The 24070-nt window shown below is 41.2% G+C and overlaps 1 protein-coding gene across 1 annotated transcript in view; it reads right to left on the bottom strand.

The window, feature by feature from the left end:
- LOC109930959 (SH3 domain-containing kinase-binding protein 1) overlaps positions 1-21272 on the bottom strand; it is a gene marked incomplete at its 5' end in the record, with an annotated part of 89783 nt that extends 68511 nt beyond the window's left edge. The window contains 2 exons of the mRNA XM_048602527.1: positions 8018-8141; positions 21255-21272. Coding sequence (XP_048458484.1) covers positions 8018-8141; positions 21255-21272 — 142 coding nt within the window. The remainder of the gene's footprint in view (positions 1-8017; positions 8142-21254) is intronic.
- Between the last annotated feature and the right edge of the window lie 2798 nt (positions 21273-24070).

Genomic DNA, 24070 nt, shown 5'->3' with positions numbered 1-24070 from the left:
AATAGGCAGGCTGACAAGAACAAGAACAAGAACAATGTAGCAGTCCCCTGATCTTTCAACCTAGATTACATGCTGAAACCACAGCCTGGAATTTGAAAGCAATTTTATAATTTCCAGCGAGCAAAGATGACATTGGATTCGCCATGGAAAACTGGAAAGCATATAAAAATGATTAGCAAGTTAATGCAGAGGATTTATTATTTTTATATATTATTCGAATTATTTTAGAAGTATCAAGTGAAGCATCAATTTATTAAACAATAACCTGTTACTTTTGTTTTCCTTAAAACAAAATAAACGTTCTTAATTGTCAGCAACTGGTCCATTTTATTTAACAATTCAAGAATTAGTCATTGTCAGACATTAACACTGGTTTGTAGACAGAGTAGATAGTATGAAATTATTCCTATTGGCAGAGAGATCAAGAATGAGAGGAGAATGATTTAAAATGAATGGCAAAAGGAACTAAAACTGGCAAGGAAACCTTTTGCTACACAGTGAGTGGTTAGGATCTGAAAGTCACTGTCTTTGAAAATGCTGTAGAGGCAGATTTAAGTGTGGTATCAAAAGAGAATTGACAAACCACTTGAAAAGAAAATAAAATACAGAGCTAAGTGGCACAGACACACAGACAGAAGTGAAACTAGCTGAGTTTTCTGGCAGACAGATGCAAGGGGCTGAAAGGCCTCCATCCATGCTGTAATCATTCTATAATATTATGCTTTCTATAACAGGGCAGAAATGTCCAATTTTCTTTTACTTCCAATTTCCTTATCTCCATTTCTGCACAGTGCATAAAGCAAATTCGTTAATGAGTTGATCTGTTTGACCTCTGTCACTTTATTTGGAATAAAGTTTTGTCCATTAAGATTTGTCAATATGTTCCTCACATAAACTCTAGATTTTTCCAATTTTTTCTTTATAAGTCACTCTTAGCTTTGATCCTTTCAGATAAAGAAGAAATGCTCTCTCTAAATATTTCCGTATGATCTTTGGAGAAGCTGAGATTTCATTTCTAATTTTCAAATCTTCAAATTCTGGACCAAGAAAAGCATTTCACAATCTCTTCTGAGATCTTAGCATCCTCCAGATTCTTTGGCGAGATCCAAAGGAAAGGACAAAATGTGCAGATGCTTCCTTCCAAGTCTAAAGCAAAAACTATTACTGCATGAAGTCAGAAGTCATATGACACCAGATTATAGACCAACAAGTTTATTTGAAATCACAAGCTTTCAGAGCGTTGCTCCTTCATCATGCGAAGTGAGGGGGAAGCACACAGACACAGAATTTACGGGCAGAGAGATCAAAGATCATACAACTGGTGTGTGCAGTGTTGAATAATAAGTCTCTGCAGATGTCCAAAAGTGTTAGACGGTGTGAGTAAAGCATCAACAGCTAACTAACAAGTGAAGGGATGACCAAAAATCCAATTAAATTAGGTAGAGAGATAATTATAAAATATTAAATACAAGGTGGTGCTACAGTCAAACTAAATGACTGGGGTAACATGATAGGTACAAGAATCGCAGGCTGAGGGTTTGATCAAAGTAACAAGCAATCCAAAATAGTACAAACTAATTCAGGTAGAGAGATCATAACAATTTATCCAGGTGATTGTGTCAAAACAGGACAGTAAGGAAGGTTTTACAGGTACAGAACAGTGTGGTGGGGTCACATGTTTTATGACAAGGAACCGAAGATCACGGTTGAGGCGATCTTCACAGGTTTGGAACTTGGCAATCAGTTTCTGCTTGGTGATTCTGTATTATTGTATATCTTGGAGGACGCTTACCCGAAGGTCGGAGGCTCATCACCCCAGTCCAACACTGGCACCTCCATTAGAGTACGGGTATTACGGGCAGAGAAGTGGAATGAATAATTAATGCAAGGCGAGAGCCAAATAAAGTACTCAGTCGACCACATTTTTGCAGGATTGTATAGTTTTGGTCTCCTTACATGTGGAGGAATATACTTACATTAGAAGCAGTTTAGAGAAGCTTCACTAGATTGTTTGCTGGAATGAACAGATTTAGTAGATTGAGTGCATACTCACTGCAGGTTAAAAGAATAAGTGGAGAAATGTACAAGATTCTGAGGGGGCACGATAGGCTCGTTACTAAAAAGGATGTTTCCTTTGCGAGATAATATAGAACTAGTGAGCATAATTTTAAAAATAGGGTTTCCCAATTATGATTAAGATGAGAAGAAATTTCCCCTCTAAAAGCATCATGGAATTCTCCTTCACGGTGAGCAGTGGAGACTAGGTCACTGAATATATTCAAGGGTGAATTAGACAGATTTCTGATCGACAAGTAAGTTGAGAGTTAAAGGGGTCAGCAAGGAAAGTAGAGTGAGGGACACAGTGAGATCATTGATGATTTTGAAAGAACAAATGACCTGGTCCTACTCCTATTTAAAGATTTTACTCACCATCAGCCAGCGCATTGCATGCAGTTCTGAAATCTACATTGTGGAAAGGATGTTACAGCACTGGAGATCTACTAGGATGTTGCCTGGACTGAAGAGGCTTAGCTATTAAGTGAGATTAGATTAACTGGGACTGTTTTACTTGGAGCAGAGCAGACCAAGGGGGTACGTGATTATCAAATTACAAGGGGCAATAGACAGGTAACCAGGACACTGAAGGACCGGGGCAATTGAAGCTTCCATGATTTGCCACATAGCAAAGGAAGATTATATTGCAGGTGCGAGCTTTGATACTATGACTTTTCTTTCACCCCTTAGTTACACCTTTTTCTTAAAGCAAAAAAATGTTTATGCTTCGATAAAAATACTATAACCTTACTTCCCTTACTCTAACTTTATTTCACTTACCCAACTTTGCTTATTTATACTGCTTTATTACAGTGACCCTGGCATTCAATTATTCTTCAAAATAAAATAAAGAATTGCAGATGCTGGAAATCTGAAACAAAAACAGAAATTGCTGGAGAAGTGCAGGTCTAACAGACAAACAGAATTGATATATCAGGTCCAATGACCTTTCCTCACAATGTTCCTGTTATTTCTCATTAATTCCTTCTTCCAAAGAAAAAAGCACTTTCAACCCACTAATCCCGGTGATATCACTGTTTGATCTGCTTTCCCAATCAGCAGTATCCCTAAAGCTGTTAAACTAGTACCTACACTCCCAGACCCCACTGAAATGCTGGGCCCCCTAATCCTGGGTCTCAATATATCCTCTTGCTGCCTCTCTCTCTCTGCTCTACTGAAGCAGAAATTTAAAAAGATGATATTTTCTATACCAGCCTGTTCAAAGATTCTATGACATATCTATGGAAGTAGATGCGTCTTGAAACTTGGCCTCCTGGCTCAGAATTATGGACATTACACTTGCACAAGAGGCCTTATCATACTTAAAAAAATTTAATTTGTTCAGAGTTGTCATGACAATTCTGGAGAAGGTGGGACTTGAACCTGAGCCTCCCGACTCAGAGGTAGGGAGGAGTGCCACTGCATCACAAGAGCCACTATCATCAATACTACAGTAGATTCGGCAATGCTATCAGTTTCTTGCTAACTGCACATATGCTCTACCATGTAATTTTAGTAGAGTCAACTGTCACAATTTTTCAGAAAGGCATAAAACAAAAAAACGACATTTGCATCAATGGGTGCTCAATTTGGGGATTTAGCATACGGTTAGGGTAGATTATGAGCACAAGAGAGGCAATTTCACCTTCACATCAGTTACGCAAACTGTTTAAACTGTTATCTGTATTTCAGTCAACAAGCTTCCTAATAGGAAGAGAGACCATTCTGCTGGTTTGCAATCAAAGGCTAACATTGCTGTCCAAATATGGTCTTTTGTATTTCTCCTGACTTATTGCGTTGCTTCTCTCAGTCTCATGTCACCCTCTTTTCTTTCTTCAATTTTCCTTCTCGCTTCTCTCCTTTTGGATAGAGGTACAGATGACATTTGGTGGCAGATCAAGGAGGACTGACCAGTAGATTCCTTTTCACCTCTCTCCTCAGTCACTGATTCTACACTCCTACTTCCCATTCCCTTTCCCATTATCTCTTACTTTCTAATCCCACCATTCCCAAACTCCTCAATTCCGTCACTTGAACCTGTATCTTCCCAGTCACTTATTCTTAAACATTTAGCCACAATCTTCCAGAAGACCAGTAATAAAAAGCCAAAGTAGCCCAAAGACACTGGAATAACTCCAGAGGTTAGTACCCTTTGTTTAACATGCATGGTACCTGACACTGGCCCGGCTCCCTCAAAGCCAGCTCTCAGAGTGAGCAGAACCTCTGACATTCTTGTTTGTATCGGTCAGCCAGGGCTCCCTGATTGGGGTTGTTAACCTGGTCCAATCAGGGAACTCATATTCCACCGGGCTGATGTTGTTAGAATCACTGCATCCCTCCCCTGTTAAGAATGAGCCATAGGCCTGTTCTTTGTCTTGTGACCTCTCCTGGGGCATTTTCGTATCAAGTCTGGCTCCTCCAACTTAGCCTCTGATACAGGTGGCACGTACTGGACCATAACCCGCCTCTTGTCCCTGGAGCATCTCAGAAGAAATTCATTCTCTTCTTCAGGTGGTAAAGGCATCAAGGCTTGACATCTGCCATGTCCATCTCAGAGTCTAGGGTTTCTTTGGCCCTCGGAGGTGGGGGTGGGGGAGGAGAACCCACAGGTTCCAAATGCCTTCCCAGCTGTCCTGTTCCTGCCCCGTTTGCATGTTTGCAGCTTTCACGTGGTCCAAGTGCTTATTGAGGACTACCTCACCTACCCAAGCTTTGTATGTCTCGGAACCCGACCTCGCTTGATCCATGCCTCTTACCCATGCAGGGCCATTTCCGTGGTTTCAGTACAAAACTTCGTCCTTGAAATAAACCGTCTCTCTCACTTACAGGAATCTTGTGTTCAGAAAGTCTAAAACCAGAACGGACTCTTTCAGTGATGGCACCACCAGTGGTGTATCTGCCAGCAAGCGGCTCAAGGCATCTGCATTTGCTACTTGGAACTCTTGGATGATGTTCCAACTTGTAATTGTATCCACTTTGAATGAGATCCCATCACTGAATTTGACCTGCACCTATGGGCAGCACAGCCTTTTCCTATTTGAGTAGCCCTAGCAGGGGTTTGTGGTCTGTTATGATTGTAAATTTATGTCCCTAAAAAGGTATTGTGGAACCATGATACACCAAAAAATGACCGCCAAACCTTCCTTCCTGGGCGTCTTTACACTCTGCGTCAGTCGAAGTCCGGGAAGCCTATGCTATTGGACATTCCTCTCCATTGGGTCATCCATGAGCCCACACTACCCTGATATCGTACAGGAAGTTATCGCAGTTCAGCACCAGGACTCGCTTGGGATCATAGCGTGCCAACACCTTAGAGAATGACAGCTTCTTCTTCGCTTCCCCAAAGGTTACTTCTTGACTATAAGACCATTTCCAAAGCTGACCCTTTTTCAATAGCAGGTTTAAGGGTGCCAGGACAGTGGCCACGTTACATATGAACCTTCCATAATAATTCATCAATCCAAGAAAAGACCTAAGCTCCGATACACACATGGGAGCCAGAGCAGCTTTGAACACCCACATAAACTGGTCTTGTCAATTCTCTAGCTCAAGTAAGTCACTTGGGATGCCTGGAACATACATTTTTCCCTTCCTCGGCATATGCCTGACTTGGAGAAACATCTGAGGACTACATCCAAGTTTTGCAAGTGTTTTTATTATTGGTCTTCCCTATTACTAGCACGTCAACTAGATAACGGCAACCTGGAGTAGACCTTATAAAATGCTCTCCATCATCCACTGAAAAATGGCGCAGGCTGACTATATCCCAAATGGCAGTCTCGTATATTCATACAAACCCTTATGGGTCTTAATTGTAGCATACCTCTGGGAATCCTCATCTAACTGGATTCGCAGGTATGCGCTGCTCAAGTCCAGCTTCATGAAGGAAACCCCACACCTCAGCCAGCTTTGTATACAAGTCCTCTACGTGAGTGATTGGGTATTTACTGAGCTGAGAGAAGCAATTTACCATGTTAAAAATCCCCACAAAGGCAAATCAACCAGTCAGGCTTCATAATCGGCAAGATCGCTGCTGCCCATTCTGCAAACTGTAGTGATTTGATGATTCCTTGGCTTGCCAGTCTCCTGATTTCTGTATCTATTTTTGTAGGCAATGCAAATGGCACTGAACGAGCCTTGCAGAACATGGAATTGCATGGAACGAGCAAGGTGGCCTTGGCTCCTTCGATAGTCCCCAAACCTTCCTGATAAATCTCCAGGTATTTAATTAGGACTTCATTCAAGCAGCCATTTTCTAATCAAAAAACGTTGAACCAATCAAGTTGAATCTTTCAACAAATTTCACCCCATCAGGCTTGGTCCTGAGCGTTTTACTATCATCAATGGTAACTGAATCAGCTGCTTCTCATATAAGGCTGGAACTGAAGTTGTATCTTAATCTGTAAAGGTTCCCCAGTATAGATTCTCAATCTAGTGAGGCCTTACGCCAAATTAAGGGTTGGAGTTCAGAGCAAATTTTATTAAAGACTGGTTGTGCAATCACTGATACAGCCACGCCAGTATCAACCTCGATTAGCATCAAGTGACCATTCTCAATCTAGAATGCCTGTAAGCGTGATTAGCAATAAGTCCCAAATTACAGTTTTGGTGAGGATAATTTTGAGATATTTTGGACACTGGTCCATTCAGTAAATTAAGTGGGGAGGCAATGGCCTAGTGGTATTATCACTGGATTGTTAGTCCAGAGACCAAGGTAATATTCTGGGGACCTGGGTTTGAATCCCACTATGGCAGAGTCTAATGATGACCATGAATCCATTGCCAATTGTTGGAAAAACCCATCTGGTTCACTCATGTCCTTTAGGGAAGGAAACTGCCATCCTTACCTGGACTGGCCTACATGTGACTCCAGACCCACAGCAATGTGGTTGACTCTGAACTGTCCTCTGGGCAATTAGGGATGAGCAATAAATGCTGGCCTAGCCAGCGATGCCCTCATTCCCTGAATGAATAAAGGAAGCACTTACAAACACTTCCTTTTCATCAACATTGCATGTTATGTATGGCTGTTTTTAAGCTAGGCACGATTCAAGCTTATGACATGAGACAGACATGGAATAATCAGGCAGCACAAATTTGCAGCAATTAAAAGAAATCCTTGAGCATTAAAAAAAAATCCACAAGTGACTGCAGCAGAAGACACAATAAATTGTTTCATTACTTGAATACCATGTTGTCCAAATTTCATCTGTACTTAATCAGGAAACAATACAGGCATTTCCACCAGCAAGTGGTGCGGCACGGTAGCTTAGTGGCTAGCACTGCTGCCTCAGAGTCCAGGGACCCAGGTTTGATTTCATCCTTGGGAGACTGTGCAAACTCCACATAGACATTCTCACTGTATGTGCGTGGGTTTCTTCCGGATGCTCTGGTTTCCAGGTGGATTAGCCATGGGAAACGCAGGGTTATATAGAGGGTAGGTGGGATGCCTGCTTCCACACTGTGGGGATTGTACAATTCTTAGTATAACCACCTACTATTGTGGCTGAATCTATGCAAAAATTCAGTGTCACAAAAATAGATGGTTAGAGTGACTTACAAGATTAGCATATCATCCTTAAAAATACAGAATGTTTGGTCAAATTGAACCCATCAGAAAGGTAAGATTTTCTCTTTCAGATGCTGATTTATTTGTAATGCATTTCTCATGTTCTGGATTATGCTTTAGACTTACAAGGGCTAACTTTCTTTTAAAAAACACATTCCTGGATTATAAAAGATCATGACTTTAATGCAACAATAAAAGGTCACCATTACTACCCTCATTATTAACATGGTTCATTGCAAAGCACATGGGTTTTTTTATTAAAATTGAATTCTTCAGCAACTATTGATGTTAAAATACTTGGTAGCATTGGGTTTTTGTTGATTTAACTAATATTTTTCTTTGTGCAGGTGACCTAATCAACGTAGGAAATAATTGTATTTGTAACAGATTTACCTTTTCTAGGACTTTTAAGAGTTGCATCACTTGAAGACAGCAGGCTGCCATTGGAGACATCATCTCCAAGCATTTCTGTAGGTTTTACTGATTGGCTTTCTTTCTTCACATCCTTCTTTATTTCCTACAAGAAAGAACAAAAAGAACATCATTTGTACCTGAGCTGCATTTGTTACTATTCTTGTTGAAACCAGCTGTAACAATAAAACTTTGAGTGCACCTTTAAAATAAAAACTACTGAAGCAATCATTTTGCAAAATTAGCCTTTAATGACAAGGATCCACCTAGAAGAAATTCATCCCTAAAAGTGAGAAACAATATTAGCATTTGTTATTTTCCAACAGTTGGAATGGACACTGGTCATAAAGATCTAATAGGACGACTCTGAAATTTACAATGACTTCCCAGAGCCTGCTCACCATTCACAAAAGTTACAAGTCAGGAATGTAACAAAACACTCGCCACTTGTCTTCATCAGTACACTTGTCACAACACTCAAGAAACTCAACAGCGTCCAAGGTACAGCATCCTACCTGTTCAGCACTCCATCCATGACCTTAACTATTCACATCGTCCACCACAGGCAACAATGTGTACTTTCTACAAATTACAAACAGAAGCTGAACAAGGCTCTCTCAATACTACTTAGCAAAGCTCTTCCAAATCTGCTACCTCTACTTAGGACTGGGGCACCAACGGCACAGGAACACCACCACCTGTGAAGTACCCCTCCAAGCCAAAGATCATTCTGACTTGGAACTATATAGCAGTTCCATCATTGGCACTGGGTCAAAATCACATTGGCTGCAGTGGTTCAAGGTTTTAGCTCAAAACTACCTTCTCAAGCTGCCAACCCTGCAAAGCTGGCACCTTTATGCTAGTTAGTTTTGATCTTGAATTAAATTAATAATTTAACAAAAAGACATGAAAAACCGGATCCCTTGCAAAGGTGAATGAATCTGATCATGGTATCGATAATCAAGACAATCATATCAAACAAAACATATTATTGCATCCTCCATTCATCAGAGAAATATACTGAAGTTTCATTGGTAGAGTCCCTGCGTATTCACAATAGTGTTATCTATCAGAATTGATTTGCCACGGTGTCATGTGCTGCAGTTAAAAGAAGAAAAAGGTTCAGAGAACAATAACCTAATTTGTTCCTCATTGGTCCTCATCAAGGACAGGAACAGGGGCCAAATTTACAAACTGCCACGCTTCAGCCACTGTGTGGACCTTTTGGCAAATGGAATTGGCCAATGGTTCTTTTGGTATGGCACCTGAAGAAAACTGCTGCTTGTAAGTTCTTAAGATACTTACAGTTTACACCAGTAACTATGATCATCTAGAAGGACTGGCAAGAAAACCAATCAAACTTCCAACTGTTGTGACATGCATGCGTATAAATGCATCCATCCAAGTTCATTTTCTTTTTAGATTATCTATCTTTGCCTTAAAAACATTAAATGAGATAGCCTCAACTGCTTCACTGAGCAGAGAATTCCACAGATTTGCAACCCTTTTGGGTGAAGATGATTCCTCCTCAACTCAGTCCTAAATCTGCTTCCCTTTATTTTGAGGCTATGCTCCCTATTTTTGGTTTCACCCGCCAGCAGAAACAACCTCCCTGCTTCTCTCCTATTTATTCCCTTCTTAATTTTATGTTTCTATAAGATCCCCCCTCATTCTTCTAAATTCCAGTGAGTAAAGTCCCAGTCTCATCATAGGGTAGCCTTCTCAATTCCAGAATCAACCTTGTGAACCTCCTCTGCAACCCCTCCAGTGCCAGTACATCCTTTCTCAAATAAAGAGACCAAAACTGTACGCTTCTCTAGGTGTGGCCTCACCAGCACCTTATTTCGTTGCAGCATAACCCCCCTATTTTTAAACTCCATCCCTTTAGCAGTAAAGGGCAATACTCTAGTTGCCTTTTAATTACCTGCTGCATCTGCAAACCAACTTTTTCTGATTCATGCACAAGGACACCCAGGTCCATCTGTACAGCAGCATGCTGCAGTCTTTCACCATTGAGATATATATCTATTTTGCTGTTATTCCTACCAAAATGGATGACTTCACATTCATCAACACTGTATTCCATCTGCCAGACCCTTGCCCACTCACTTAACCTATCTATATCCCTCTTTTAGTGTCCTCTGCACACTTTGCTTCACCACTCATTTTAGTGCCATCTGCAAACTTTGACACACCACACTTGGTCCCCAACTCTAAATCACCTACATAAATTATAAACAATTGCGGTCTCGACACTGATCCCTGAGGCATACCACTAGCCACCAATCACCAATCAGAAAAAAACGTCCATATATCCCTACTCTTTGCTTTCTGATCAAAACTTGATGCACAAAAATCAACAATTTTTGTACTAACAAGTCCAGGCTTTGTCCACTGGGTATCATGGGCCATCCATGCTTGGTTGTCAGCAATGTGTTGTGTGGAGGTCTGAAAGATTCATTTACTGGCCATTTGGATGCAGCCATCATCCATCAAGGTATGAAAATGCAATTTACACAATTCATCCAAGATTGTCTCTGTACAATGAAGCCAATTCTCACTACAAATTCATAGCCTTAATTCATACTGTGCCAGCACTCCGCAATTGCTATGTACTTTGCCACATGATCAATGTCTTGCCTGGAAAGCATGGACACATTAATCTTTTCTGCTTGTATGACATTATCAATGAGAACTTCCACCATATCAGGATTGGATTTTTGCACTCTGTACGTTCTACCCTCATCTCATGGTCTCCTGGTGTTCCAGTAAGTATTTGTAAAATTCCACTTTGCCTTAGTTTTGTAAACTAATAATGGCATCCATGTGTAATTTTAGATTCAAATGCTGCTCTAGGTAGGACAATTTTCAATCCTGTCACTTTTTCCAAGTGCTGAACTTAAATCCAATCATTGCTTTAGAGAAAATAGTGCTTGTAACATTATCTGTCTCACAATATGTGAAAATCTCACCAATTCCTGCGTTCTGTTTCTGCATTAAAGATAGCATTTCAGTTCCAATGCCCTGAGAAAGCTATTCCCTTTTGAAATGCAGCCAGGATTTCTTTTTTAAAAGGAGCTTTAAGATTCATTTGCTTTTCCTTTGGGCATACGTCAAATTTTGAGAAAACAAAGCTTTAAAATATAAAAAAAAGAGAACTATAACTTGTTACAACTTGCATTACGGGTTACTTCATTCTGGAACGGCCACTTGCTTCCTGGACCTCAAGCTTGATCCTCCTGGTCACCGCTAAGATGATTCTAAATTCCGCAGGCCTTCCCAATGTCATTCCTACAGATTTCAACTTGAGTCCTTGTAGGAGCATTTTTCCCAACCAGGGACAGACTCGGGGGCAGGCAGGATTCAGGCAAATGGAAGATGTTTATGCAAGCAGAAACCAGTTTATGCAGGGAGAGGGCCAAAGGATCTTCCCGAATCTGGCTTCGGAAGATAGATCAATGACACATCCACCACTTTTACAAAAAAAATACAGCATTTTAAGACATTTTGTGTTACAATAATCAAACGCAACGTATTCACTGTCCTTCCCCTTAATCCAAACACCCAATCCCGTGGGACACCTAATCTAAGGTGGGCATTTCTACGGACTGTTGCAGGTTCCCATGATCTTATGGTGTTGGCTAGACATTGTAATCTCTAGGCCTTGCAATCTTTTTATGCATCCTACTCATTCGCATTCCAAAGGTTTAATGGCTATACTCCTTCGGGTCTTTCTCAGGCTTGTTAATCTGTAAGGACAGCTCGAATTCTATTACCCATTGTATTTTGGTGCTGTCTTTTATCAAATTCAGCTACTCCTTTTATTTTCCCACTGTTCTAATTACATAATGTAAAATTAAAAGTCAATTAGTTTTAACTAATTGCTATGAACTTCTGTTATAAAGTTAATTATAATGAGTAATGTTATACAACTACTTTTACTGTTTGTATTTTGTAATTTATGGGTTGTGAGCAATCTATCTTGTTCAGGGCATAAGAAAAGGAGTCAACTTTCACATTTAAGCTTAAATGTTTTTTTTAAGGCTTGTATTATACCCTGGTAATGTATTGAAACCAACTTTTATGTTTAGAGCATTTTAGCTAGAAACTATTTAATATTGCAGGCAGCTTCAAGAGGCAACTATTTACTATGAAATAACTTTAGCTATTATCCTTGCAGCTGCTTAAGAACCTAATCTAGCATCTGATGTTATTCATTTACTGGGACAATCATTCTTTCATTAATAAAGCTGGGCTTGGTGATTCATCTGTCCTAAGACATTCTTTTATCGGAACTTTTATGGGAACATACAGTGCTCTTTTACTGGCCTTCTAGCAGTTCTGTTCAAAAGGTATCATTGTATTTCACTGTATGAGCAGGTTGCTTAGTTTTGCTTAGCTTCATTCTGCCATCTTGTAAGCATGCATGGACTGCTTAGGGTGGTCAGGTACAAGTCACCTTACATAGCCAGGTACAGGTCACCAGTCCAGTCCTCAAACATGAGGATCTTGGCATTCATGGGCCATCCATAAGTGGCTGTCACAAATGTGTTCTGTGTAGGTCTGGAGGATTCCTCCATCGATCTTTTGAATGTGGCTGACCAAAGTGTACCGCACGAAGGTCTGGACTCCGACCAATAGCACATGTTCCCAGTGGCTGCATTCAAATGGCTAATGAAAGAATCCACCAGGACCTGGGGGAATTCCTTCATTGGCCATTTGGATGCAGCCCAAAAAATCTGAACTACCAAATTTTTCACAGATGATGTGTCAAAGTTGGAGTGTGACAGAATACACCTTCAATTGGTTCCTCTTCTCTAGAGGACAGGATCTTTAACACCCAGCTGGAACACAGGTGTGACCTCAACATAACACCTCATTTGATAAAACAGCGCCAGCCAAAAACACAGAAACTCTTTGTATGCTGAACTGAAGTTTCAGCATGAATTTTATGCTTATATCTTTACGTTAGACTTTAACTTGAAAACGTTGTGAACTCAATGTCTTTTGGGGAAGGAAACTGCCACCCTTACTTGGTCTGATCTATAGGTAACTCCAGACCCATGGCAATGTGGTTGACTCCTAACTATTATCTGGGCAATTAGGAATGGATAATAATGCTGGCCTGGCCAGCAATGCCCCCAATCTGTAAATGAATTTTTAAAAAGTTACCAGCAATACGCTGTAACATAGCTGACACCACTTAAGTAAGGAATGAAATCAGGATGATTCAGTTGCATAGCACCAATACTCTAAAATTACAGTTCTCAACATCAGATCTATATGAAACAAATGTCAAATAGAAAATGTTGTCATCTCACCTTAAAAGACAAATTTCCAGAGACAGCCCTTTACTATCTGTTCTCATGAAATGTGATAATCAAAATTTTGAACTATTTTGGTTTTCTGATTCCTTGTTTTATATTTATGGCATGTTCCGTTTTCTACAATAAACCACATCTACTGTTTTGTGGCACAATTTCATATTTTCCACATAGAACACAATAATGGGATGTATTTTATTTGCCAGGTATGACTAAGGCAAATAATTTTCAGTAGAATGGATTAAATCAAATGTTATACAGAACTAAATTCCATCAAGCAACACTTGACAGAGAGGCACTTCTAGCTGAATGAGGCTGCAAGGACCATCATATTCCAAAACAAAAAGCTATAAAGAATACAAAATCCTATATAGCAGGCTAACTTAAACATCAGTTCGCAAAGATCACAAACTATCTTCCATAAAACTGAAATCCTAGCCAAGGTAATCAAACCAGAGAAAATGGCCATTCTGCCCACTGTCAAACCAAATAACCTCTGAAGTTGAGTCATCTTAGTTCATTTTCTACCTTTCAGGAACAGAAGGCTTACAGCAGAGAAGGAAGGTTGTTGAATCAATAACAGGAGACGAAATCCATTGGCTAATGGTGCTAAGTTCATAGAGTTATTTTGAAAAACTTGACAGTTGATTTTGCAGGCTTCGCACTATATTAATCACTATCAATAATGCAGCTCAGCAAATCTCAACAGCCAACTTTTCACATTGTTTCCAGACTGAAGTATGATTAGCACAGTTTTCTCCATTAACCGTTTTTTGAGGGAGATAAATAGACTTCCACTCGGATCCCTGCTACAAAAGATAGCAACATGTTCAGCAGACTAACAGTTGACAATGCAAGTCTTCTCATAGCATTAGTTATCATCTAGTATGATAATGAGCCACACAGATCAGTGGAACTTGGGTCCTGATCTCAACTGTCAGCTACTTAGTGATAGCTGCCAGAAAGCTCATCTAACTATTCATAAAGATTTTTGGGCCCACTCCACCAAGGATGTAGAGCTACATTCTGACAATGCAGAGGAGTTTAAAGTTTAAATTTTAAACTGTGATGAAAGTAAATTTTCCCTAGGTCGTCAGTGGTGCCGGAGCAGTGCCCTGATGCACACCATCAGCTCACACACCTGCCTTCCCATCAATTCATGAAGCATAGCTTCTGACAATTCTGCCTGAAAGGAAGGGGAAAAAAATTACTGTGCAGTGCGCAATAAGCTTGCAAACCCATTGATACATGACAAACTGAAGGATATCTTCCCTCTATTTATCAAGACTATGTTTTGCTTTCCCCTACATTTTTAACTAACTATCTAACCATTGCCCCTTGACATTTGATGGCATTACCATCATCAAACCCCTATTGACATCCGAGGGATTACTACTGGCCAGAAAATGAACTGAACTAGTCAAATAAAAATGGTGGTTGCAAGATCAAGTCACAGGCTAGGAATCCTGCTGCAAGTAACTCACCTCCTGACTCCCCAGAGCCTGTCCATGATCTAAAAACAAGTAAAAAAAAATGAAATGCTCTCCACTTGCCTGCAGCATCAACAACATTCAAGAATCTTGACACCATCCAAAATCAAGCCACTCATTTAATTGGCACCACATCCAAAAACGTTCACTAATTATCAACTTGTAGCGGTTTGTTTCCAGGTCACAGACGAGACCACTGGTGTCATTTTACCCCTCCCTTCTAAAATTGCATATCCTGTGATCCAATGTAAGCGTAGAAATTTGCCTATTTAAGAGAACTTAGAATCCTAATTTCTTTTCCTCTGGGCAGAAGGAAGCCATGCAGTCCCTCATCAATGTGCTTGCTCTCCAAATCAGCATCTCACTGAGTGCCATTCTCCTGCCTTCTCCCCAGTCTTGCACATCATCCTCTTCAAATAATCATCAAATTTTCTTTTGAAGACTTCAATCAAACCTGCCTTCACCACGCTCTCAGGCGGTGCACTCTAAACTCTATCTACATTTATTGCATTAAAAAGTTTTAGTTTATATCTCTTCTGCTTTTTTTTGTGCCCTTTTACAAGTGTGAACATTTTCTCCCTTCTGACTCTGTCGAAACCGCTCATTACTTGAAAACTGCCAGCAATCTCACCTCAGCCTTGTCTGTGGCGGTTGCAGGGAAAAGTGCCGGGTGTGGTGGGGCTGGAGGGGAGTGTGGAGCGGACAAGGGAGTCCCGGAGAGAGAGGTCCCTCTGGAAAGCAGATAAGGGTGGGGAGGGAAAAATGTCTTTGGTGGTGGGGTCGGATTGCAGATGGTGGAAGTGTCGGAGGATGATGCGTTGGATCCGGAGTTTGGTGGGGTGGTACGTGAGGACGAGGGAGATTTTGTTTTGGTTGTTATTGCGGGGAGGGGGTGTGAGGGATGAGTTGCAGGAAATGCGGGAGACACGGTCGAGGGCGTTCTCGACCACTGAGTGGGGCGGAAGTTGCGGTCCTTGAAAAACGAGAACATCTGAGTTGTTCGGGAGTGGAATGCCTCATCCTGGGAGCAGATGTGGCGGAGGCGGTGAAGAAATTGGGAATAGGGGATGGCATTTTTGCAGGAAGGTGGGTGGGAGGAGGTGTATTACAGGTAGCTGTAGGAGTCGGTGGGCTTGAAATGGATATCAGTTTCCAGGTGGTTGCCAGAGATGGAAACAGAGGTCCAGGAAGGAGAGAGAGGTATCAGAGATGGTCCAGGTGAACTTAAGGTTGGGGTGGAAGGTGTCGGTGAAGTGGATGAACTGTTCGAGCTCCTCGTGGGAGCACGAGGCGGTGCCGATACAGTCATCACCCCGCCCCCTTGACCTTTCCGTCCTCCCTGGACTGACCTATCCCCTCCCTAACTCCCCACCTACACTCACCTTTGCTGGCTCCATCCCCACCTCTTTGACTTGTCTGTCTCCTCTCCACCTATTTTCTCCTCTATCCGCCTCCCCCTCTCTCCCTATTTATTTCAGAACCCCCTTCCCCTCCCCCATTTCTGAAGAAGGGTCGAGGCCCGAAACGTCAGCTTTCTTGCACCTCTGATGCTGCTTGGCCTGCTGTGTTCATCCAGCTCTACACCTTGTTATCTCAGATTCTCCAGCATCTGCAGTTCCTACTATCTCTGACCCTTTATACCTGCTAGATTTAACTGCAGTTTCCTTTTGCTCACTGGGCCTCCTCCGTATAGGCAGTGGTAGAAATCTGAGTAATGCTGAAAGTATGTATGCACAAGAAGCAGTTCCAAAGTGAGCAAATGATTATTCGCATTGTCATAGTAATAACTCAAATGATTGCAATTGATATCAAACATAGACCTGATTTCAGATAAGTTGACAGAGCCATTGTTAATGCATCCTGGATTTTAGGGGCATAGAATGCAGGAGAAATGAGCTTAAATTAAACTTTTATAAATCCGCCCTTGGCTGGATTATTCAGTCCAGTTCTGGTACCTGTACTTTAGGAAAGATGTGAAGGACTTTGGAGCGAATACAGAAGTTTATAAGGATAGTTCTAGGGGTGAAAAAGTTCACTTATCGTAGGCAATCACAGAATCCCTACAGAGTGGAAAGAGCCTTGCAAGTGCCACCTCCCCCCTCACCCCCATCCCCATCCCAGGCCCCAAGAAGACTTTCCACATCAAGCAGATGTTCACCTGCCCATCTGCTAACGTGGTATACTGTATCCGCTGTTCCCTCCTCTACATCGGGGAAACCAAGCGGAGGCTGGGGGACCGCTTTGCAGAACACCTACGCTCGGTTCGCAATAAACAACTGCACCTCCCAGTCGTGAACCATTTCAATTCCCCCTCCCATTCCTCAGACGACATGTCCATCCTGGGCCTCCTGCAGTGCCACAATGATGCCACCCAAAGGTTGCAGGAACAACACTTCATATTCTGCTCGAGAACCCTGCAGCCCAATGGTATCAATGTGGACTTCACAAGCTTCAAAATCTCCCCTCCCCCTACCGCATCCCAAAACCAGCCCAGCTTGTCCCCGCCTCCCTAACCTGTTCTTCCTCCCACCTCAAGCCCCACCCCCATCTCTTACCTACTAACCTCATCCCGCCCCCTTGACCTGTCCGTCCTCTCTGGACTGACCTATCCCCTCCCTAACTCCCCACCTACACTCACCTTTACTGGCTCCATCCCCGCCTCTTTGACCTGTCTGTCTCCTCTCCACCTATGCTCTCCTCTATGCATCTTCTCTCCGCCTCCCCCTCTCTCCCTATTTATTTCAGAACCCCCTTCCCCTCACCCATTTCTGATGAAGGGTCTAGGCCCGAAATGTCAGCTTTCCTGCTCCTCTGATGCTGCTTGGCCTGTTCTGTTCATCCAGCTCTACACCTTGTTATCTCAGGTATAAAGGGTTTCTATTTCTTTGAGCTTCTAGGAGTCACTTGAGGAATCACATCTCAGCAAGACCATCAGCTCTGCGAATTTTCTAAAATTAATGCATATACTTGATGATAAATACAACATTCCAAGTTGTTAAATTTACTATCAATGTGTCTGCAATCATCTTTTTCAAACTAAATAATATTACATAAATGCTGGAGATTTAGAAAACTACTAAAATTTAATCTGAAGAGTTTTCTAACAAATATCAGCAATAATTCCTTGCAAGTTGCCTACTGGTGCAACAGGTCCAAAGCAGATGCCAACTCCCTAGCCCTACACTCACCCCTGAAACATCTGGATAATAAGGATACTTACATCAGGCTTCTACTTATTGACTACAGGTCCAGCTTCAACACTATAATCCCAAACAAACTAATCTCCAAACTCCAAGACCTGGGTCTCTGCTCCACCCTCTGCAATTGGATTCTCGACGTCCTGACCCGTAGACCTGCAAATCATGGAGGATAGGCAACAGCACATCCTCTATGACAATCCTCAATACTGGCACGCGACAAGGTTGCGTACTCAGCCCCTTACTTAACTCCCTGTACACTCATGACTGAACAAATTTTGTCGGAACTCCATCTGCAAACTCACTGAAGTCACCACGGTTGAAGGCTGGATCTCAAACAATGACAATACAGAATACAGGAAGATATAGAGTGCTTGGTGTTGTGGTGTAAAAATAATCTCTCCCTCAACATCAGCAAAACTAAAGAGCTGATCGTTGACGTCAAGCAGCATGGAGGGCAGCACATCCCTATCTACATCAATGGTGCAGAGGTTGAGATGGCCAATAGCATCAAGTTCCTAGGAGTAATGATCACCAACAGTCTCTCCTGGAATAGCTACATTGATGCGACAGTCAAAAAGGCACAACAACATCTCTTCTTCTTCTTCAGGAGGCTTAAGAAATTTGGCATGTCCGCAAGGACTCTCACCAACTTTTATAGATGCACCATAGAAAGCATTCTTTCTAGATACATCATGGCTTAGTATAGCAACTGCTCTGCCCAGAACCGTAAGAAACTACGGAAAGTTGTGAACACAGCCCAGTCCATCACATTAGATCAGAAGTGGGAATGTTTGCTTTTGACTGCACAAATTCAAAATCACATGACTCCAGATTATAGTCAAACCGGTTTATTTGAAAACACAAGCTTTCGGAGCTCAGCTCCTTCCGCAGGCGTAGTGCAAGAGAGGGTATAAGACACAGAATTTATAAAGTAGAAAGGTAACAACCCAAAAACTGACCACCTCTTGTTGAATCTTTAATGATTAGACAAACGTTCAGTATCATTCATAATACCTCAAATACTGAAGCTATACATGTCCATATGCAGCAAGGCTTTGGCAACATTCAGGTTTGGGCCAGTTACAAGTAACACCCACGCTACACATGTGCAGGGCAAATATCATTTTCAACAAGAGGTATGTTGCCTATTGCTCCTTGACATTAAATGGCATTTTTAAAAATTCATTCGTGAGAGAATTGGGTGTCACTGGCTACAGCAGCATATATTACCCATTCTTAATTACCCAGAGGCAGTTGAGAGTCAACCACTTTGCTGAGGGTTTGGAGTCACATGTAGGCCAGACCAAGTAAAGATAGCCAGTTTACTTCTCAAAAGGACATTAGTGAACCAAATGGGTTTTTCTGACAATCAGCAATGGTTGCATAATGATCATTAGACTTTTAATCCCAGACTTTCACTGAATTCAAACCTGGGTCCCCAGAACATTACCTGGGTCTCTGGATTAATAGTCTAGTGAAATACCATAAGGGCATCACCTTTCCATCACTGAATTCTCCATTATCAACATCTCCTGGGTTATCAATGAGTAGAAAGTGAACTGGACCAGTCATAAAGACTGTGGCTTCAAGACCAAATCAGAGGCTAGAACTTTGCAACTGGGGTAACACACTCCTCACTCCCTCAAGCCTATAATACCTACAAGCTACAAGTCAGGAGAGTGATGGAATACTCTTCACTTGTCTACATAGCTACAGTTCCAACAACATTCAAGAAGCTGGACATCATCCAGGACAAAGTAGCCTGTTTGATTTATATCCCGTCCACCTCCCAGCACCACCAATGCATAGTGGTAACAGTGTGTACCATCTGCAAGATGCAACTCACCTCAGCTTCTTCAACAGTACTTTACAAACCTGTGACACGGTCACCTAGCAGGACAAGGACCGATCTTTGGAAATGACAGCATCAGTAATTTCCCTTTCAAGCCACACACCATTCTAACTCAGGACTAGATCACCACACCTACACTGTCGCTGGGCCAAATTCTTAGAACTTTTAGCTTAAGAAATATCTTTCTCTTTACCAGCTCCTCCTCCCCTCCCTGCTTCTTCTCCTTCCCACCACCCCACCACCCCACCCCCACACTCCTGCCCACAGATATTCAGCAGGATTCTGCTTGGGTTGGAATGTTTCAGCTACGAGGAGAGATTAGATAGGCTGGAATCATTTTCCCTACAGCACCTGGATGAGTGGGGTGGGTGGTGGGCCTGATTGAGATGCGCAAAATTTTGAGGGGCATCGATAGGATTCGTAGGAAAAAATACCTGCCTTTAGCACAGGAATCAATAACCAGGCAGCATACATTTAAAGTAAAGGGCAGGAAGTCTACAGAAGGTTTAAAGAGGACTTCTTCACTCAAAACAGGTTGATGGGTGTCTGGAACTCACTGTCTGAAAGGATGGTTGAAGTGGGAACCATCAGAACTGTTAAGTATAATTTAGACGATCACTTAAAACAGTACAGCATACAAGGCCATGTCAAGTGCAAGAAAATGGGACTGAAGTTGAGAGGGCTTCTTCCTGTGCTGTAAACTCTGACTTTACAACTTTAGGACAACTGCCAGGAAGCAGGAGAAACTGAACAAGGAAACAACCATAATTTAAATTAGCAAAAATGTTCAAATACAAAGTTATCACAGTTAAAGCAGTCATATAAAGTTCTTAAGGGAACGAAACCTGCTGTCAATACAAGGTGTAACCCAAAGTGATTTCAGCCTTACAAATGAGTACACTCTGAAGGAGCTTATCAAGTCACTGACTTGTATCAAATTGTTGTAGTAATTCCAGAACACTCACCATCACCTTCTTGGGTAACAAGGGATGAACAATAAATTTCAGCCCTTGCAGCCATTTCCACATTCCAAGAATTTGTTTCAATAAACTATTAAAGACTAAAAAAAAATTAAAGACATTTTGGACAACTGACAAATCTCTTGGTGTCCTATAAACCAGATTTTGAACCGATGTTCATACTACAAGTCTAAAATGTTCCAATAAATACTTAATCCAACAGAGAGCTGCAACTTCTAACACCTAGGCATGTGCTAAATTACAAACATTCTAGAGCTTCTCTTATTTTACAAATTTAGATCAATTCATCGCTAACTGGAGCTTTCCATAACAGCAGGCTCACAGCTGAAAAGTCACAGGCCCATGATTTAAAATAAAGCCATAAACAGCGTACCAGCTGATGAGTATAAAGTGTTCACCACACACTAATGCACACATGTTTTTGGTTGATGCAGTTCAAAAAAAAAAAAATATGCAAGGCAAATTTCTAACTGAAGCCAATTGTGGGCTTTGAATCAGTGCACAATTTCCTTTAGATCAGCCTTGCACTCACAGTTCCATTATTAATTGAGAGCTTCTGACTTCTGGAGCACTGTAACTGCAGAAGAGAAGGAGGCCATTCAATTGGATTTCAACTCTATTTACGCACTTCAATTTCATATCCGTTGACAGCCTCGAAAGTTCCAACCACTCCAGTATCCAAAATTTTTGAGGGTAAAAATACAGATTTCTATAACCCTTCAAATGAAAAACTGCTTCCTCATTTCCCTGCCAAGCGGCCCAACTTTATAATTTTAACACTATATGCACAACATAAAGCAAGAACTTAATTTTGCTACAACGCAATGAATACACTTGAATAAATTAAAAATCCTTATGTTAGAAAATCCACACATTCTCTTAAGTGCCCTTCAGAGAAAATATTAAATATCCTAATTAGATTAGTCAACTCTATACCCCTCCCCAAATGTACTACTCTTAAGGAAATAAATGCCACATTTAAGTGGCTTAACCTTTTAAGCCTCAGAATCATTGTGGAGAATGTGCATTTCTTCCCTTCTAATGTTAATGAACTTCACCCAAGGAGCAGTACTTCAGATGAGGTCTGCTTTGTTAGGGATTGGCACATTTAATTCAGAGCAAATTGGTCTAGAGTGTTGTTATGTTATATTATAACACTTTTATAACATACTTTTAAGGCTAAATTACTTTACAAAAGCAGTTTGCTTAACTACCTTATAAAAAGTCCACTAAGTACACAAACAGTTGGCTTCATTTAGCATTGTTTGGTAAATTACAGTTGCTTTCCCATTTTACAGTTAATTAAACAAAGCCAAGAAAATTTCGGTCTCTCCGAGAAAAAAAATACTTTGGACACAAACACTGTTGTAGGGCTAAACCTTCCACAAAATTAAATATTTAAGCTTCGCCACAGGCTGTGGGAGCAGTGCCCATTGTCTAGGTTAGTGGTAAACCAACAGGCACCAGCCAGTCTTTCCCATTTATTTCAGTTTTGAATGGAAAGAAGGAAAAGAAGATGACTTGCATTGATGCAACTTTTTTATGACCACAGAACATGGCCACAGGACACTCCGGCCAATGAACAATGCTTTGTAGGCTGTCAGTGTTGGTTATGAAAGGGAGCCAATTTGCACTAATTTGATTCATTAAAAAAAAACAATGAAATCTACTCTGGTGACATTAGTTGAGTTATAAAAAATTGGCCAGGTGACCAGAAGAATTCTTCTCTTGTTTTTTGATCATCATTAAGGGACATTTTACGTTTAATTTGAGTAGAAGACCATGTTAAAGTTTAAAGTTGAATTGGAAGATAGTACCGTTGAAAGGGCAGGACTCAGTCAATACTTAAATGAAACGTTAGTGTAAAGTATGTGCTCAAGTCTCAAGTGGGGCTTCAACCATGACCTTCAAATTCAAAGGCAAAAACGTTACCACAAAAAGACTGAATGTGGAAAAGCAAAGTTAAGAAATAATATCCCACACTCAAAGTGAATTTAATAAACAAAGTTAGCCTATCTTGCATCATAACAGGTTTTTTTTAAAATTTACATCAGCCCCAGCATGGTTTTGCCGCCATTAGAGCCTCATTTGTGTTCGATAAAGTTGCAGCAACCTGCAATGAACAGCTATTTATACTACAGTTCATTTTATTTCCAACTAAAATGTAATTATTAGAAGCATCTTCAAGCAGTACTGAGAACACGGCTCTGCAACCTCTGGTTAATCAAACCTTTTAGTCTGATTAAAATACACAAAATTGAAATTGCTTAATAAGAACATGCTCAACTTGGTGCAAAACTCACTCTTGCCCGTCTCACCTCCTTTTATAAGCTCCATCAAAAACTTGACAACATTTGACCAAGTTTTAGCTTACTGACTCTCATGTCTGCTGATGTGGCTTTGTCAAATTTGTTTGCTAAAAATCTTAGGACATTTGGCAATGCCTATGCTGCTATATATAGCTGGGAATCAGAACAGGAAGCACCAAGAATAAACTCCAAGAATTCAAACAGAGCACAGTACAGCAGCAGAGAACCAAGAGACAGAAAGACACACAACATGAGCAATCCCAAAAACATATTCAGATAAGCAGCGGAGCAGCAACACAGAAAGGAGAATCTCAAGGATGTGACAGCTCAAGGAGGGAGATAGGTTAACTTTCAATGTTTAAGCTGTAAACTTAATTAATTACAAAAATCAAACAAGGTAAGACAGGAGCGACAGTGCAGATGGTGTACATCGGAGTTCCTGGAGACAAGTGGACTCCCAGATAAGCACATCTGCTGCGAGTGCCTGAGTGATTTCTCTATTCTGGTTGAGGGGTGACCTTAATAGAGGTTTATAAAATCATGAGGAGCATATATAAGGCGAATAGCAAGAGTCTTTTCCTAGTGTAGGGGAGTCCAAAACTAGGGGGCATATTTTTAAGGAGAGAGGAGAAAATTTCAGAAAAAGACACGATGGGCAACTTTTATTTTTAAAATGATGAATGGTTCGTATGTGGAATGAACTGCCAGAGGAAGTGTTGGATGCAGGTATAATTACAAAGACATTTGGATAAGAACATGAATGGAAAAGGTTTGGAGGGATATGGGCCAAAGCAGGAAAGTGCAACTAATTTAGTTTGGGAAGGTAGTCAACGTGGACCAGTTGGACCAAAAGGTCTTTAACCATGCTGTATGACTGTGA

This window comes from Rhincodon typus, chromosome 11 (assembly GCF_021869965.1).
Source record: "Rhincodon typus isolate 14 chromosome 11, sRhiTyp1.1, whole genome shotgun sequence".
Lineage (NCBI taxonomy): Eukaryota > Metazoa > Chordata > Chondrichthyes > Orectolobiformes > Rhincodontidae > Rhincodon > Rhincodon typus.
The sequence above is the reverse complement of the archived record's forward strand: the minus strand, read 5'-3'. Positions and strand labels throughout refer to the sequence as shown.